Raw genomic sequence first — 17,203 nt, 5'->3', positions numbered from 1 at the left:
GTTATGTGAACTGTGGAGAAATACTCTTCTTTTTGAAAAACAAGCCACATAGGCTGGGTACGCTGGCTCACGCCTGTAATCCCAGCACTTTGGGAGGCGGAGGTGGGTGGATCACGAGGTCAGGATATCGAGACCATCCTGGCTAACACGGTGAAACTCTGTCTCTACTAAATACACAAAAAATTAGCTGGGCATGGTGGCGGGCGCCTGTAATCCGGTGCCTGTAATCCAGATACTCAGAAGGCTGAGGCAGGAGAATGGCATGAACCTGGGAGGCGGAGCTTGCAGTGAGCAGAGCGCCACTGCACTCTAGCCTGGGCAACAGAGGGAGACTCTGTCTCAAAAAAAAAAAAAAAGCCACATAACAAACTTCCAAAATCAAACTGCTTTACTATACTTTATTGATATTAACACAACAGATTTCAGTAAGCACCAGCTACCATGTTACCAGTACACAAGAGAAACAAAGTCAAAAGAATTATATATTAATGCAAAGAGTAAACACAGAATGCTTTCACTTCCACTATACTCCTCTGTAACAAAACATCCTACATACTTTGTACAATTTGCTTATAATTGGTTAAATATTTAATATGAAGCAAGGTTGATTTTTTAATCAAACTTCTATTTCTCAGTGGAAAATGCTCTCTTCATCAGAGGTGGTTGAGTTTTCGCAACATCAAACATCATTTCCAAAGGTGGGTTATTGAGAGAACACCAATCAGGTATACGGCCCGTCTGATTATAATATTCCTTTGAAACAGAACGGCTCCCAAGTATATCTTGTAATGCTCCAAAAATAGCCCCTGTGTGACAAAAATATTTTTTATAGCTAAGATGAAAACTTTTACTAGAAAACTTTATGTACATATACATCTACTTCACTATATGACAAAAGTGGATTGGTAAAATTCAGCAATGCATTGCCACAATCTTCAAAGTAATTCCAGTCAAGCTATTCTTTATTTTATATTTTGAATAACAGAGTAAGCCATAACTCCGTGTTAAAGTAATTGAAATGGCCTTTAGCAGGTTAAGAGTGAACATGATAACAAGTATTATTGCATTTAAAAGCAAGTTAGATAGAGTGAAGTGGAAGGTATTTTCAACTTTGTGTAAATACAATCAACAAGATTCTGAGTTTTCTCTCTCACAACTAAGGTTACATATCAATAAATAAAATGGTACTGCAAAACCCAATAAACATCATCATAATGTCCTAACATTCTATACTGAAGACCTTATTAAGACCCACAAGGCAGTCTTTTAAAAACAATTCCATTACTAAATCAATTTGTCCTAGATCAAAACTACATTTATACCAAATCCTATTTTACAAGAAATTATATAACATTCATTTTAAAATGTCACACTACTTTGTTTTTCTCTCTGAATGTACAATCCTGATACCTTCTAGCTCTGCATCATAAAACATATATCAGAACGTATATAAATGTACATATTCATTATTGTTTTTCCCTTCAAAGTAGTTACAGCTGACCTTTGAACAATGCAGGGATTAGGGGTGTGCACCCACAAGCACCTGAAAAACTCCATGTATAATTTTTGCCTCCCCCAAAACTTAACTACCAATAGTCTACTGTTGACTGAGAAGTCTTACCAATAACATGAATAGTCAATTAACACATAAACAGACCAGTATCTACATATGTATTTTTTATACATTCATGACATATCTTTTTCTTAATTTTTTTGATATTTCTAGGCTACGTGGTTTGTCTGTTTTTTCCAATTGCTGCAAATCTTCAAAAATTTTTCCAACATTATTTCCTAAAAACAGCATATCAATGGACCCACATAATTCGAACCCATGTTGTTCAAGGGTCAACTGTACTTATTAGGTTATTTCCTTATTTCGGTGAAACCATCATTACTTAAAACATTTAATGAACTCAGCCACAAATACAGTTATAAAATAAAGAGACCAATTTTCATATGTGGCTCACTAAATTTGCAAGACATTAAAATAAACATTTTAAGAAATGGTAAGCCGGGCACGGTGGCTCACACATGTAATCCCAGCACTTTGGGAGGCCGAGGCGGGCGGATCACCTGAGGTCACGAGTTTGAGACCAGCCTGACCAACATGGAGAAACCCTGTCTCTACTAAAGATACAAAAAAATCAGCCGGGCGTAGTGGCGGGTGCCTATAATCCCAGCTACTAGGGAGGTGGAGGCAGGAGGATCGCTTGAGGCTGGGAGGCGGACGTTGCAGTGAGCTGAGATCGCATTATTGCACTCCAGCCGGACGGGCAACAAGGATGAAACTCTGTCTCAAAAAAAAAAAAAAGGTAGCATCCATCACTGGAATAAATTCATAGCTTTCACTATTTTGAGGGATGACTTTAACTAAATGAGGAAGTTAATATCACAGTGCAAATGCCAAGAGAATTAGATATAAAATTCTGACAATATAATTTAAGAAAAAGTCAGCTGGGCGTGGTGGCTCATGCCTATAATCCCAGCACTTTGGGAGGCCGAGGTGGGTGGATCACGAGGTCAAGAGATCAAGACCCTCCTGGCCAACATGGTGAAACCCCATCTCTACCAAAAATACAAAAAGTAGCTGGGCATGGTGGTGCGCGCCTGTAGTCCTAGACACGCGGGAGGCTGAGGCAGGAGAATTGCTTGAACCTGGGAGGCAGAGCTTGCAGTGAGCCCAGATCGCACCACTGCACTCCAACCTGGTGACAGAGTGAGACTCCATCTCAAAAAAAAAAAAAAAAAAATAAAGAAAAAGTCAATGTTAGTTGTATTTATCAAGTGGGCAATTGTGAACCCTGAATGATTTATTCTAATATATCCATTAATAGTGTCATTCAGAGACCAAATACTATATAATCACTATATTTTAAAAGTGAAATTCTTACCTCCCAACCAGGCCACACAATTAGCTTTTGCAGGTGGAGTATGAATTCGAAATGTCTTAGTGCCAAGGGCTTTTTTATATTTTGGTTTTTCTACCAAATACCTTATTTCTGCAAGCAATCTGTGGAGAAATCCTGGCAACATAGAAGTGCCCCCTATGACTACCAAATTCTCTGCTAGTTGCTTCCTGGTGTCTATTGGACACTGTTATTAAAAAGAAAGAAAAAAAGAAGGACTTATTCTGAACTGTACAAATAATGCTTGACTGAACTTAAGAAAATATACATATTATATATACTATGATTATACATATTATTATTATAATACTACAGATTAAACAGGTGATCATTTGTATCACAAAAAGGGCCACGGCAAGGTTTCTTTCATGTAGCAAAGCAAGTATAACCACCATAAAAATACTGCCAAATATATACACAAACTTAAAAGATTTTAAAATATTTTAAAGTCTAATAGCATAGCATTTTACATTCCATAGGGTATACGGCAGTAATATGTGAGTGTTCTCACTGTCAGGGTAGCAATGATTAAGTAGGGCAAAGAGCATGAGAAGAAATAACTTCTCTTTTTTGGGGTAAGGGAAGTATGTGGAAATTTCGTTTTTCCAAGGTGTATTCAAGTGCCAGTTGTTAAGTGGGAAGATAATACTCCTAGAAAAATTATGGTTCTACATCAGTTCTCTTTAAGAGTTAGCAATGATAAGGTCCTTCAATGAATGGAGCCCTAGAGGCAAACATATCTTCCAAGGCAATGGTATTTCATGCGAAGCCCTATAATTACATAGTCATTAAAAAAAAGAGACATATTATTACCATATGTCCTGTGGAATTTAAAATTGAATACTATACAACCCTGAATTGGAAGGAACCATAAACCACACTAGGTACTAAATAAAAATCTGGTCCTGACTCTTAAAAGAATGCACGTCGCTGGGCACGGTGGCTCATGCCTGTAATCCAAGCCCTTTGGGAGGCTGAGACAGGTGGATCACCTGAGGTCAGGAGTTAAAGACCAGCCTGACCAAAATGGAGAAACTCCATCTCTACCCAAAAACACTAAATTAGCCGGCATGGTGGCACATGCCTGTAATCCCAGCTACTTGGGAGGCTGAGGCAAGAGAATCGCTTGAACCCAGGAGGTGGAGGTTGCAGTGAGCCGAGATCACACCATTGCAGTCCAGCTTGGGCAACAAGAGCAAAACTCTGTCAAAAAAAAAAAAAAAAAAAGGCAGGTACAGTGGCTCACGCCTGTAATCCCAGCACTTTGGGAGGCAGAGGTGGGTGGATCACAAGGTCAGGAGTTCGAGACCAGCCTGGCCAACATGGTGAAACCCTGTATCTACTAAAAATGCAAAAATTAGCCAGGCATGGTGGTGGGCGCCTGTAATCCCAGTTACTTGGGAGGCTGAGGCAGAAGAATCACTTGAACCCAGGAGGCGGAAGTTGCAGTGGGCCAAGATCACGCCATTGCACTCCAGCCTGGGTGACAGAGCGAGACTATCTCTAAATAAATAAATAAATAAATAAGCACATGTCCATGGCACTCATTATCCTGGGGTTTGGAATGCTGTAGATGCCATTTCTCAGTGCCAAAGTAAAACTCACGAACTATAACATTTTAAAATAAAAGTTTAAAAAGTTTTAAAAGAGGACCGTATTCTGTAAAAATTAATAAAATTCAATAAGCAGATTAGTTGTTGACACATATTAAAAAATAATATGTGACAAGGATTGCTAGTTGCCTAAAATAACATTTAAAATTTTTATTTAAAGGACTGTGATAATAAAGGGAATTTTTTTGACAAGATAAAATACCTGTATAAGGGAATCCAATATTAAAGTGGCAACTGATTTCTCTTCATTATCTTGTTCAAAAAGAATTTCCACAACTGAATCTCTAATGGGATTTGAAAAAGAGAGCTTTCTGTTGGTGTCACATATTATTACACAGAATATACCATGATTTCCATTTACATAGTATTTTTAAGTACCAATACTACATTAACAAAGAATAATTATTAAAATACAAGTTGTTCTCATTTGTAAATGGAAAGGATAACAATGCCTGCCTCAGGGGTTGAGGTGAAGATGCAATAAGTTAATAGAACAGGGTCTGCCTAAATTATTAGCTGTTACTATTATTATGTATACATTTACATTTATTTTGTGTCCAATTATAACTCCCCAAACCTAAGAAAAGAAAAGAAATAGTATTCTATAATAATAAGATTCAACAAGCAGATTAGCTGGTGATACAAGAGATTTATAAGCAACCACCCCCCCCCCATTTCTTTTTTAAAATAATACAAGGATCACCAGTTGCTTAGTAAAATATCCATTTTCCAATTTATTCTCAAATTAAAATAACTATTACTTTTTGGTAGCATGAGGAAGATCTTTGTGGTGATGAAAGAGTTCTATATGTTTAAAAAAATTATATATATTATATTTAAGGTATACAACATATTTTGATATATATATATACACACACACAGAGTGAAGTAATTACTACATTCAAGCAAACTAACCTATCCATCACCTTCCGTAAGTAGTAAGAGCACCCAAAATCTATTCTTAGCAAAATTTCAGTATAGAATACAGTGTTACTAACTAAAGTCCTCATGCTGTACATTAGATCTCTAGGCTTATTCATCACTCACAACTACAAGTTTGTGTCCTTTGACCCTCTCCTCATTTCCTTCCCCTCTCAACTCCTAACAACCACTGTTTTACTCTCTGTTTCTAGATGTTTCACTTTTTTTTAGATTCCACATATACAAGTGAGATCAAGCAGTAATTTTCTTTCTGTCTGGCAATAGTTCTGTATCTCCATTGTTGTAGTGACTGTAGAAATCTACATATGATAAAATAACACAGAACTAACATATACTTTATGCCAATGCCAATTTACTAGTTTTGATATCATATTATAGTTATATAAGATGTTTAACCATTGGGAGAAACTGAAAGGGTATATGGAACCTCTCTGTATTATCTTTTACTACTGCCTGTTAATCTGTAGGATTTGAAAATAAGATAAAACTCAATTTTTAAGCTGGATATATTGTGCCTCCAACCCATCCCACTAGTTAAAACACTGTATTTACCAGCCTCTGGCCAGATGCAATGGCTCATGCCTATAATCCCAGCATTTCAGGAGGCTGAGGCAGTGCAGGGGAATGGCTTGAGGCCAGGAGTTCAAGACCAGCCTAAGAACTGGTCTCAGCATAGTGAGACCTCATCTCTTAAAAAAAAAAAAACAGTCTTTCTTGCAACTAGATGTAGTTAAATACCAGACAAGGAGATGGAGGCAGAAGTAATATGTCGGACTTTTTTTTTCCCTTTTGAGACAAAGAGTCTTGCTCTGTGCAATGGTGTGATCTCGCATCAGCCTCCCAGATTCAAGTGATTCTCATGTCTCAGCCTCCCAAGTAGCTGGGATTACAGGTCTGTGCCACCACGCCCAGCTAATTTTTTGTATATTTTCAGTAGAGGTGGGGTTTCACCATGTTGGCCAGGTTGGTCTCGAACTCCTGGCCTCAAGCGACCTGCCTGCCTCAGCCTCCCCAAAGTGTTGGGATTATCGGCATGAGCCACCGCACCCAGCCTATGTTGGACTTTTAATTAAGAGTTAAGCACTTTCTTCTTTCCCTTCTTAGGACTACTTGCTTGAAACAAAAACATGGTAGCTACAACTCCAGCAGCCATCCTGGACCTCAAGGACAAGGGCTACATCCTGAAGATGATAGATGGAAAGATGTTTGGGTCTCTGAGACGATAATATCATCCCTGGATGATCTACCTCTGAACTTCTTTTCTTTTAATTTCACATTTTTTGAGATAGGGTCTTGCCCTGTTGCCCAAGCTGGAGTGTAATGGCACAATCTCGGCTCACCGCAACCTCTGCATCCCAGGCTCAAGCAATCCAACAGCACTGGCATCCCAAGGTGCTGGGATTACAGGTGTGAGCCACTGTGCTCAGCCTTGAACTTCTTTTAAATGAGAGATAAACTTCTAACTTGTTGAAGACACTATTTTCAGGTTTGTATAACTGTGGCCAAACCAAATCCTAACCAATACAATACAAAATTAACTATGCACATACAGGTATAAACTCTATTTTTTATAAAATCGGGATATTATGCATAACTATTTTAAAGCGTTTAAAAATTCTTTTCAAAACAAAATCCTCTTCATGAGACTCAATCTACTAGCTAATTCTTTCCACTTCACCACTAAAGTATACTAACTGAGGCCTACAGTATGCTGAACGGGCATAGCTGGTCAGGCCCTTGCCACTATGCCTGCAGACTTCTTCCACCAGTTAAGCTGCATGCTTACAAAGATCCACTCTTGGCCGGGCGCGGTGGCTCAAGCCTGTAATCCCAGCACTTTGGGAGGCCGAGACGGGCGGATCATGAGGTCAGGAGATCGAGACCATCCTGGCTAACACAGTGAAACCCCGTCTCTACTAAAATACAAAAAAAAACTAGCCGGGCGAGGTGGCGGGCGCCTGTACTCCCAGCTACTCGGGAGGCTGAGGCAGGAGAATGGCGTGAACCCGGGAGGCGGAGCTTGCAGTGAGCTGAGATCCGGCCACTGCACTCCAGCCTGGGCGACAGAGCGAGACTCCGTCTCAAAAAAAAAAAAAAAAAAAAAAAAAAAAAAAAAAAGATCCACTCTTCTATTTCCAAATCTTTTGTCAGCTGATTTGATATTAAAATTATATAACTTAACAATTATTACTTAACCAATGAAATATTAAGGTAGAAAACAAGTTGTTCTTTCCATGAATGTGAAAGCTTTGGAACGACAAGTTAGTTTTTAAAAATATTTGTAACATAGGTGAGACAACTGTAAAAGTCTAGAAGAAAATAACTAGATGGATTCTGTAAATAGTAGAGATGGGGTTTCACCATGTTGGCCAGGCTGGTGTCAAACTCCTGACTTTAAGTGATCCGCCCGCCTTGGCCTACCAAAATGCTGGAATTACAGGCATGAGCCACCACGCCCAGCCAACTAGATGGATTCTGTACCAAGACTGATTCCTAGTAACTTTAAGCTCTTACTGTACTTATAAAAAGAACAAAAAAGCAGGAAATCATAAATTATGATTTACTGGTTATTATAATTTTAAGTCAGAACTCTATAAGTAGACTTAGCCTCAAAGAATAGGTCTTGGAAAAACATAAATACACACAAAATTTAAGTTAAAATAAAATGTTTAGTATATGATTTTTTATAATGGTCCTTTACTTTAAATAACCCTTCTTTTGCTTTACCAACCAACTACTGGTCAGTATTGTGTCTAATTAGAAGGTTTCAATGGAACTATACCTTTTGGCAGAAACAACATGTTAGGCTGGGCACAGTGGCTCACACCTGTAATCCCAGCATTTTAGGAGGCCAAGGCAGGCGGATCACCTGAGGTCAGGAGTTCGAGACCAGCTTGACTAACATGGAGAAACCTCGTCTCTACTAAAAATACAAAAATTAGCTGGGTGTGGTATGCATGCCTGTAATCCCAGCTACTCAGGAGGCTGAGGCAGAAGAATTGCTTGAACCCGGGAGGCAGAGGTTGTGGTGAGCTAAGATTGCACCATTGCACTCCAGCCTGGGCAACAAGAGTGAAACTCCACCTCAAAACAAAACAAAAAAAAAACCACACACACACACACACACAAACAAAACACAAAAAACACGTTAGTAAACATAAATTAATTGAGTTTGGAATGTGAGACATACTGGCTTCCTTCATTTGCAATGCATTTTCCTATTTTTTTGGAACCAACAATTCCATGTTGATTGAATTTCCTTTTTTTCTTTAAGAAAATAGAGATGGGGAGCTGGGGGCGGTGGCTCATGCCTGTAATCCCAACACTTTGGGAGGGCAAGGCGGGAGGACTGCTTGAGTGAAGTTCGAAACCAAATGGGCAACAGAGTGAGACTCCATCTCTACAAAAAAAATTTTTTTTTTTGAGACGGAGTCTCGCTCTGTTGCCGAGTCTGGAGTGCAGTGGCTGGATCCTGGGGTCTTACTCTGTTGCCCAGGCTGAAGTACAGTGGTACAATCACAGATCACTGTAACCTCAAACTCCTGGGCTCAAGTGATCCTCCCACCTCAGCTTCCTAAAGAGCTAGGACTATAGGTGTGTACCACCATGCCTGGCTAATTAAAAAACATTTCTTTTTTTTTTTTTTGTAGAGACAGGGTCTCAAACTATGCTGCCCAGGCTGGTCTTGAATTTTTGGGCTCAAGATATTCTCCCACCTCCGCCTCCCAAAGTGCTGAGGTTACAAGTGTGAACTACCAGCCAGGCACGGTGGCTCACGCCTATAATCCCAGCACTTTGGGAGGCGGAGGCGGGTGGATCACCTGAGGTCAGGAGTTTGAGACCAGCCCGGCCAACACGGTGAAACTCATCTCTGCTAAAAATACAAAAATTAGCCGGTCATGGTGGTGGGTGCCTATAAGCCTACATACTCGGGAAGTTGAGGCAGGAGAATCACTTGCACCCAGAAGGAGGCTGAAGTGAGCCGAGATCGTGCCATTGCACTCCAGCCTGGGCGAAAAGAGCAAAAACTCTGTCTCAAGGAAAAAAAAAAAAAAACCAAGTGTGAACTACCACGCCTGGTCTCTGTATTTCTTTAAATAGTTATCTTCTTCTTTAGACTGAGATCCAATAACAATCAGGAGAATATTTTAAAAAGTAATTTAATAAACATAACTTAAATAAGAGATTAAAATGATATAAAAATAGCTAGCAAAAAGTACTACATTCTTACTCTTTTGCTACCCTGTCCTACCGTCTTTAACTTCCATGTATTTATGTTCATTCTTTTAATACTTCAAGCTCTACATTAACTCAAAGCCTAATAGGATGTTCAATATGTTACATAATAATAATTTTCTGTGAATCTTCTGACCTTATATTTTACAAGGAAACTTTTACAATATAAATTTTATAAAGTTGCGTTATAAACAAATGTTATATTGTTACTAATATGATTATGTAAGTCCTTAACAACAACTTATATTGGATCATCAGACAGAATAGTCAAATCAATAAATGGCGAATTACCAAGTCCTAAAGACTGAGTATATCTGGAAAAATGCATTCTTTCTAACAAAAAGTTTTAAAGCAGGAGTCAGCAAATACGGCCTGAGAATGAAATCCAGCCACCACCTGTTTTTGCAAATAAAGTTTTACTGGAACACAGTCATGCTCACTCATTTAAATATTATCTATGGCTAATTTTGTGTTCCAACTATAGAGTTGAGTAGTTGCAACAGAGATCATATTGGCCCATAAAGCTTGAGTTATTTATTTTATTTTATTTTTTTTTTGAGATGGAGTTTCGTTCTTGTTGCCCAGGCTGGAGTGCAATGGTGCGATCTTGGCTCACCGCAACCTCGGCCTCCCGAGTTCAAGCAATTCTCCTGCCTCAGACTCCTGAGTAGCTGGGATTACAGGCATGTGCTACCATGGCCAGCTAATTTTGTATTTTCAGTAGAGACTAGGTTTCTTCTTGTTGGTCGGGTTGGTCTCGAACTCCCGACCTCAGGTGATCCGCCCACCTTAGCCTCCCAAAGTTCTGGGATTCCAGGCAGGAGCCACTGTGCCCAGCCAAGCCTGAGCTATTTACTATCTGGTCCTTTACTGAAATATTTTGCTAACCCCTATTTTAAAGTGTCATACTTCCTGCCCCACTTCAAAGAATGGCTAGTTTCATGAATTGAACTAATTCTCAATTACCTTCATAAATAGAAGATAATATATTTTTTTTAATTTTTAAAAATTTAAAAAGCTGAATAGGCGGGGCACGGTGGCTCATGCCTGTAATCCCAGCACTGTTGGAGGCCAAGGTAGGCGGATCACCTGAGGTCAGGAGTTTGAGACCAACCTGGCCAACATGGTGAAACCCTGTGTATATTAAAAAATACAAAAATTAGCCAGGCGTGGTGGCAGGCACCTGTAATTCCAGCCAGTTGGGAGGCTGAGGCAGAATCGCTTGGACCCAGGAGATGAAAGTTACAGTGAGCCAAGATAGTGCCACTGCACTCCAGCCTGGACAACAGAGCAAGGTCTTGTCTCAAAAGAAAAAAAAAGCTGAATAAAATAAATCATGAATAATGAGGCTTAACAATAAACACTTAACTGTTAAAATGGCAATAGTGAAATAAAGGCTCATACAAATATTTTTAAAAGCCAAAAGTTTATTTTCATTTACTACTTTGCTCATTAAAATTAAGATCTAACCTGATTGATCCCAGGATGTGTAAAATCTTCTCTCCATCTAACGGATAATCAACATTTGGGGGTGGGGAGGGACGCTGAAATATAAATATCATAAACGTAAGTCCACACATGTTGTAACCTTTGCAAAAAGATGCTTTTTTTTTTTTTTTAAACTTACCTCGTTATTCCCATCAATATTAAATTTTGCTGCTTGGATTTTTAGTCCTCGCTTCAGATCACTTACAAAGCAAGTACGCACTTAAAGGAAGAAAAGGAGACCTTGTTATGGCTAGTTGATTACAACTGAACAGAGTGAACCTACACCCCAGTTAAAACAATTCTATTCAAGTGAACATGCTAATCATCTATTCCTTTGGATTTTATAAACCCTATTTCCATCTTTAGTTAGCTAACAGTAATTTGTTCATTAAAAAACCTGTTTTGGCTGGGTGCAGTGGCGCAGACCTGTAATCCCAGCACTTTGGGAGGCCTGAGGTCAGGAATTCGAGACCAGCTTGCCCAACAGGGCGAAACCCCGTCTCTACTAAAAATGCAAAAAATTAGCCGGGTGTGGTGGTGGGTGCCTGTAATCCCAGCTGCTTGAGAGGCGGAGGCAGGAGAATTGCTTGAACCCGGGAGGCAGAGGTTGCAGTGAGCTGAGATCGTGCCACTGCACTCCAGCCTGGGCAACAAAAGTGAAACTCTGTCTCAAAGAAAAAAACCAAAATAGAACAAAACAAAACAAAAAAACAACCTTTTTCATTGACTAAGGTGTCATAAGACATGTTGTACATTCATCTTGTATAAAAGCTCATTTTAAAAAAATCATCTTTAAAGAAACTGTTGTTTGACATCTCTTATATAAGGAGAACCACAACAAAAGTTAATTTTACCATCATAAAAAAGTAGCTATTCTAACTGAATAGTATATTTCTTTAAACCAGATTTTCTTTCTCCCTCTCTCTGATTCTTTTTAAGGGATCTTGTTGTGAAAAGATGTTACCAAAAAGAAATTGGAAAAAAAAAGAAATAAAATTAATAAATATCTTGATTGGTCAGAACACAATGCCAATTTTTTTTTTTTTGACAGAGTCTCACTCTATTGCACAGACTGGAGTGCAGTGGCGCGATCTCGGCACACTGCAACCTCCACCGCCCGGATTCATGCGATTCTCATACCTCAGGCACCCAAGTAGCTGGGATTACAGGTGCACGCCACCATGCCCACCTAATTTTTGTATTTTTAGTAGAGACAGCATTTCGCCATGTTGGTCAGGTTGGTCTCGAACTCCTGACCTCAAGTGATCCACCTGCCTTGGCCTCCAAAAGTGATGGGATTACAGGCACGGGCCACTGTGCCTGGCTGGTACAATGCCAATTTTTGCTCTTAGTTGCAATGTAACACTCCTTAGTTTTGGGCTTTTTGTAATGATTGTTCCTCGTTAGCACACCCCAACACTACCGCTTTCTTTCTACTATATCACTTCACTTTTTGCATGTCGAAAACTTTTTCTTTTAAAAATTCTATTGCAAAGTATTTTTTATAATGAGCTGCTTAAAATTATTTCAAGGTAGTTAGGGAATACTTTTTTTAAAGTAGAGATAAAATTGATGTTAAATGCAAGAAATTCGACAACTTGGTTGTATTACTCGTAAAGCATGTTAGCCATATATATTATGAAAAGAATTATGCATAATATATATGATATAATGCATATTGATATGATATATATATTATACACAATTCTTTTCATAATACATTATGTAGTGAATTTTATTCACTAATTCAAACCACATGTGTTGAGAATCCACAATATGCTACTATGCTAGATAGTGAGCCAGGCGCTAAAGCTACTTGTATGTTTTATATTTTATTCAAGTTCTCGTGACTATCTAAGCAAAGTAAATACCTAGCCTTGAGATCTTTTATTTGTTTTTGAGATGGAGTCAAGATTCCCTTGCCCAGGTTGGAGTGTAGTGGTGCAATCTTAGCTCACTGCAACCTCTGCCTCTGGGATTCAAGTGATCCTCCCACCCCAGCCTCCCAAGTAGCTGAGACTACAAGTGGGTACCACCATGCCTGGCTAATTTTTTGTAGTTTTACTTTTATTTTTTTGAGATAGAGTTTCACTCTGTCATCCACACTGGAGTCCAATGGCATGATCTCGGCTCACTGCAACCTCTGCCTCGCAATTCAAGATCACACAATACAATGAATATGTGTATGCTGCATGTTAGTTTTTGTTTTTGTTTTCTTTTGAGACAGTCTTGCTCTGTCACCCAGGCTGGAATGCAGTAGTCTGAACTTAGCTTACTGCAGCCTCCACCAGGAGATCCCAGGTTCAAGTGATCCTCCACCTCAGCCCCTCTAAATAGTTGGGACTAGAGGTCTGTACCACCACACCTGGCTAATTTTTGTATTTTTTGTAGAGACAGGGTTTCATCACGTTGTCCAGGCTGGTCTTGAACTCCTGGGCTTAAGTGATTCACCTGCCTTGGCCTCCCAAAGTGCTGGGATTACAGGGGCCAGCCACTACACCCAGCCTGCATATTTGTTTTTAACAGAAAGGGTTTCTACTGTACATACCTTCAGCAACATGCTTTCTTCCTTTACATTATGGACCTTCTTCCAAACCAATACTCTAGGTCTTCTTTTAACAGCTACATGACATTCCTTATAATGAAGTTACCAAACTTCATGCAATAACCCTTTTTAGATGGGATGCACACTTTGAATTTTAATAAATATGCCAGATTGCTTTCCAAAAAGGTTAGTTTGCAATCCTTACTACTAATAATAAACATTCATTTTCCTACCATCTCACTAATACCAGATGTCTTTCAAATTTTTGCCAATCTGATGTCTCCCTGACTAATGGTAGAGTTAAACATCTTTTCACAGGTTGGAGGCCATATGAAAAGAAAACACTCCACATCGTCAACAATTATTATATCATGGAGGATAGAAATGGAAGAGAGGAAAGGAAACCATTTTACCTGAGATATTTCTGTATTATTTGAACTACTGTAATAAGCAGTACAAATGATTAATATTTTATAACAAATTGAAAAGAATTTAGGTAATTAAAACACATAAAAGATATTAATATAATGGAAAGCAAGATATATTTTGTAGCTGTAGCTCTAACCCTACCTACTTGTGTGACACTGAACAAATAACTTAACATTTCAGAGCCCCAACTGTATTCGATTATCTCCGGCTCTCATTTAACTCTGAAATCCATTACTGTCTAGCTATTAAGCATCCTAAATTATTAACATTAATGACATGCCAAGTATTGAAGAAGATTATATTTTAAATGTATTTTATTTCAGTGAACAAAAATACCAGAAAACCCAATTTGAACATTATCATAGAAATTCACTCTAGCAAAGTAGAAGCAATCTCACTTAGGTGAATCCAATGTACCGTGTAGTACTTTGGTCACAATTTCAGAATGTTTTAGAAAAATGTATGAAGAAAACTAGAGTAAAAAACATTATACTAATCAAACCAGTAGCTTTCTTAAGCAATTTAACTGTTCTTTCACACTGCAAAATACTAGGTTCCCTGGTAACCCTGTATACTCTATACAATTGAGAAGCTGCTTCAGTAACACATCATCACTATGCCACAGCTTCCCGAAGTGTGAAAAAAAATTGGAATTTGTACTTAAAAGAGTATCCCATAGTCTATATATTAAATACTTTTGGCCGGGCGCGGTGGCTCAAGCCTATAATCCCAGCACTTTGGGAGGCCGAGACGGGCGGATCACAAGGTCAGGAGATCGAGACCATCCTGGCTAACATGGTGAAACCCCGTCTCTACTAAAAATACAAAAAACTAGCTGGGCGAGGTGGCGGGCGCCTGTAGTCCCAGCTACTCCGGAGGCTGAGGCAGGAGAATGGCGTAAACCCGGGAGGCGGAGCTTGCAGTGAGCTGAGACCCGGCCACTGCACTCCAGCCTGGGCGACAGAGCGAGACTCCGTCTCAAAAAAAAATAAAAATAAAAATAAATAAATAAATAAATAAATAAATACTTTTAGGACATTATATTATGAATATATTTTCTATCTGTCTAACTGTTTAGAAGCATACGCCCTACAAACTAACACTTAAGGATGAAAGGGACAAAAATGAGAACTTACTTTACCTTTAATGTCCTCTAAGACACCTTCTGGAACTGAACCTAAAAAAAATATTTCATTTAGAATTATAAAACCTTAGTAATAATTAAAAACAGTCTATTACATTCCCTTCACATTTCTATTTTTCAGTTTAGAAAAAATTTTAAAAATACAACTACTATAATTTTCTCAAAAAGTCTAACAGAAAAATTTAATTTTGTTTTAGGGAAGAAATACCATCATTCAAAGGCAAGACAAACCATGGAAATCGAAGCAAAAAATTGAAGTTTCAAGTTTATCTTTCCAGTGATAATAAATAGTTGTCAGTAACATGCTAACATATTTTTTAAAAGTACCACACACATGGCGGGCGCCTGTAGTCCCAGCTACTCGGGAGGCTGAGGCAGGAGAATGGCGTGAACCCAGCAGGCAGAGCTTGCAGTGAGCCGAGATCACGCCACTGCACTCCAGCCTGGGCAAAGAGCAAGACTCTTTTTTTAAAAAAAAACGTACCACACACAGTCTTTTAATCTTTTCCTTCAAGGTAAAGGTGACATTTTAAAAATGAGTGAGAAAGTACCTATTCATTCTTTTTTGAATTAGGTTCTATATACTAAATGAAAGAGGCTCATTCAAAGTTCAACTAAGGATACCAAGTATATCTATCTACATGCAATACAGGGAGCCTTTGGAAAGTGAATATTTGGATATGTTACCATTGTTATAAAATTTTGTTGCCAAAAATCTGTCTCAGAAACAAAATTTTCTAACCTAAAGTCTTCGAAACTAAGAATTTTTAACCTTGGGGCCAGGCGCGGTGGCTTACACCTGTAATCCCAGCACTTTGGGAGGCCAAGGTGGGTGGATCACCTGAGGTCGGGAGTTCAAGATCAGCCTGACCAACATGCAGAAACCTCGTCTCTACAAAAAAATACAAAAAGCTGGGTGTGGTGGTGCTTGCCTGTAATCCCAGCTACTCAGGAGGATGAGGCAGGAGAACTGCTTGAACTCGGGAGGAGTGTGGGGTAAGCTGAGATCATGCCATTGCACTCCAGCCTGGGCAAAAAGAGCAAAACTTCGACTCAAAAAAAAAAAAAAAAGAATTTTTAACCCATTGTAAAAAAAATGTAAAAATATTTTCATTGATTTATAAGAATAAATTATTGATATCAGAGAAGATAGACATCTACAGCTGAAAATAAATCATTATTTAATAAGCATAATTATGGCCTTCTTCCACCTGGATCTACATTTGTTGTCAGCTATAACTTTCAGTTCTGAGAGCCATTAAAATTAAGTATTAAAATCAGGTAAACTTAGAAACCACACCATTAAAATGTTAAGCCATAATTAAAAAAAAAAAAAAAGCACATTTAATGTTTAGTTATATGGCAAAAGATTTTTACCTTTAGTAAGTATAACTTTAGAATTATTTGTTATTTTACCTTTATTATCTCATCCTTTCCAAAGGCTTACTTTTGTGTTTCATAATATAGTAACAATAGTACATACATGGTTTATAAATAAACAGACATATTCTAGATAATATGTTCAAAGTTTTATTTTACCTGTGGGGCCAGTACATGATAAAAAATTTTTGAAGATTTCCTATCTTTGAGTGTTAAAATTTATCAAGAGGATAAAGATATGCCAGAAGATTTAATCCTGGTTATAAATAGATGAGAGAAATGTAACTTGACTGTAAGAACCTGCAATTTAAAAATAAGTGCTAAAACCTAGAGCATTCCACAACTTCAATGCTCTCTCTTGGAACATGTATATAAATTTTAACATGTGTCAAAGAAATCTGGTAATATGAGAAACTATTTTCTTTAGGCAAATGTAAGGCAGGCCTGGAAATAAAGAGTTTAATTTAGCTAAGAGTAGATGCTGCTTTGGTAAGGAGCTCCTTAATCATAAGGAGCAAAT

The 17,203-nt window shown here is 38.3% G+C and overlaps 1 protein-coding gene across 2 annotated transcripts in view; it reads right to left on the bottom strand.

Annotated features, from left to right (window-relative positions):
• Positions 1-384: 384 nt before the first annotated feature.
• ACTR10 (actin related protein 10) overlaps positions 385-17,203 on the bottom strand; it is a 36,553-nt gene continuing 19,734 nt past the window's right edge. The window contains exons 8-13 of one of the 2 annotated variants that reach the window (XM_015143781.3): positions 15,301-15,336; positions 11,325-11,404; positions 11,168-11,241; positions 4,722-4,803; positions 2,892-3,093; positions 385-806 (exon numbers count right to left, since the gene is read on the bottom strand). In XM_015143781.3, the coding sequence (XP_014999267.1) occupies positions 625-806; positions 2,892-3,093; positions 4,722-4,803; positions 11,168-11,241; positions 11,325-11,404; positions 15,301-15,336 (656 nt within the window). In that variant the 3' untranslated portion in view covers positions 385-624. The remainder of the gene's footprint in view (positions 807-2,891; positions 3,094-4,721; positions 4,804-11,167; positions 11,242-11,324; positions 11,405-15,300; positions 15,337-17,203) is intronic. The other variant, XM_028851568.2, reaches the window with a different exon arrangement.

The sequence above is a fragment of the Macaca mulatta genome, chromosome 7, assembly GCF_049350105.2.
Source record: "Macaca mulatta isolate MMU2019108-1 chromosome 7, T2T-MMU8v2.0, whole genome shotgun sequence".
NCBI lineage: Eukaryota > Metazoa > Chordata > Mammalia > Primates > Cercopithecidae > Macaca > Macaca mulatta.
This window is presented reverse-complemented; position numbering and strand designations above follow the sequence as displayed.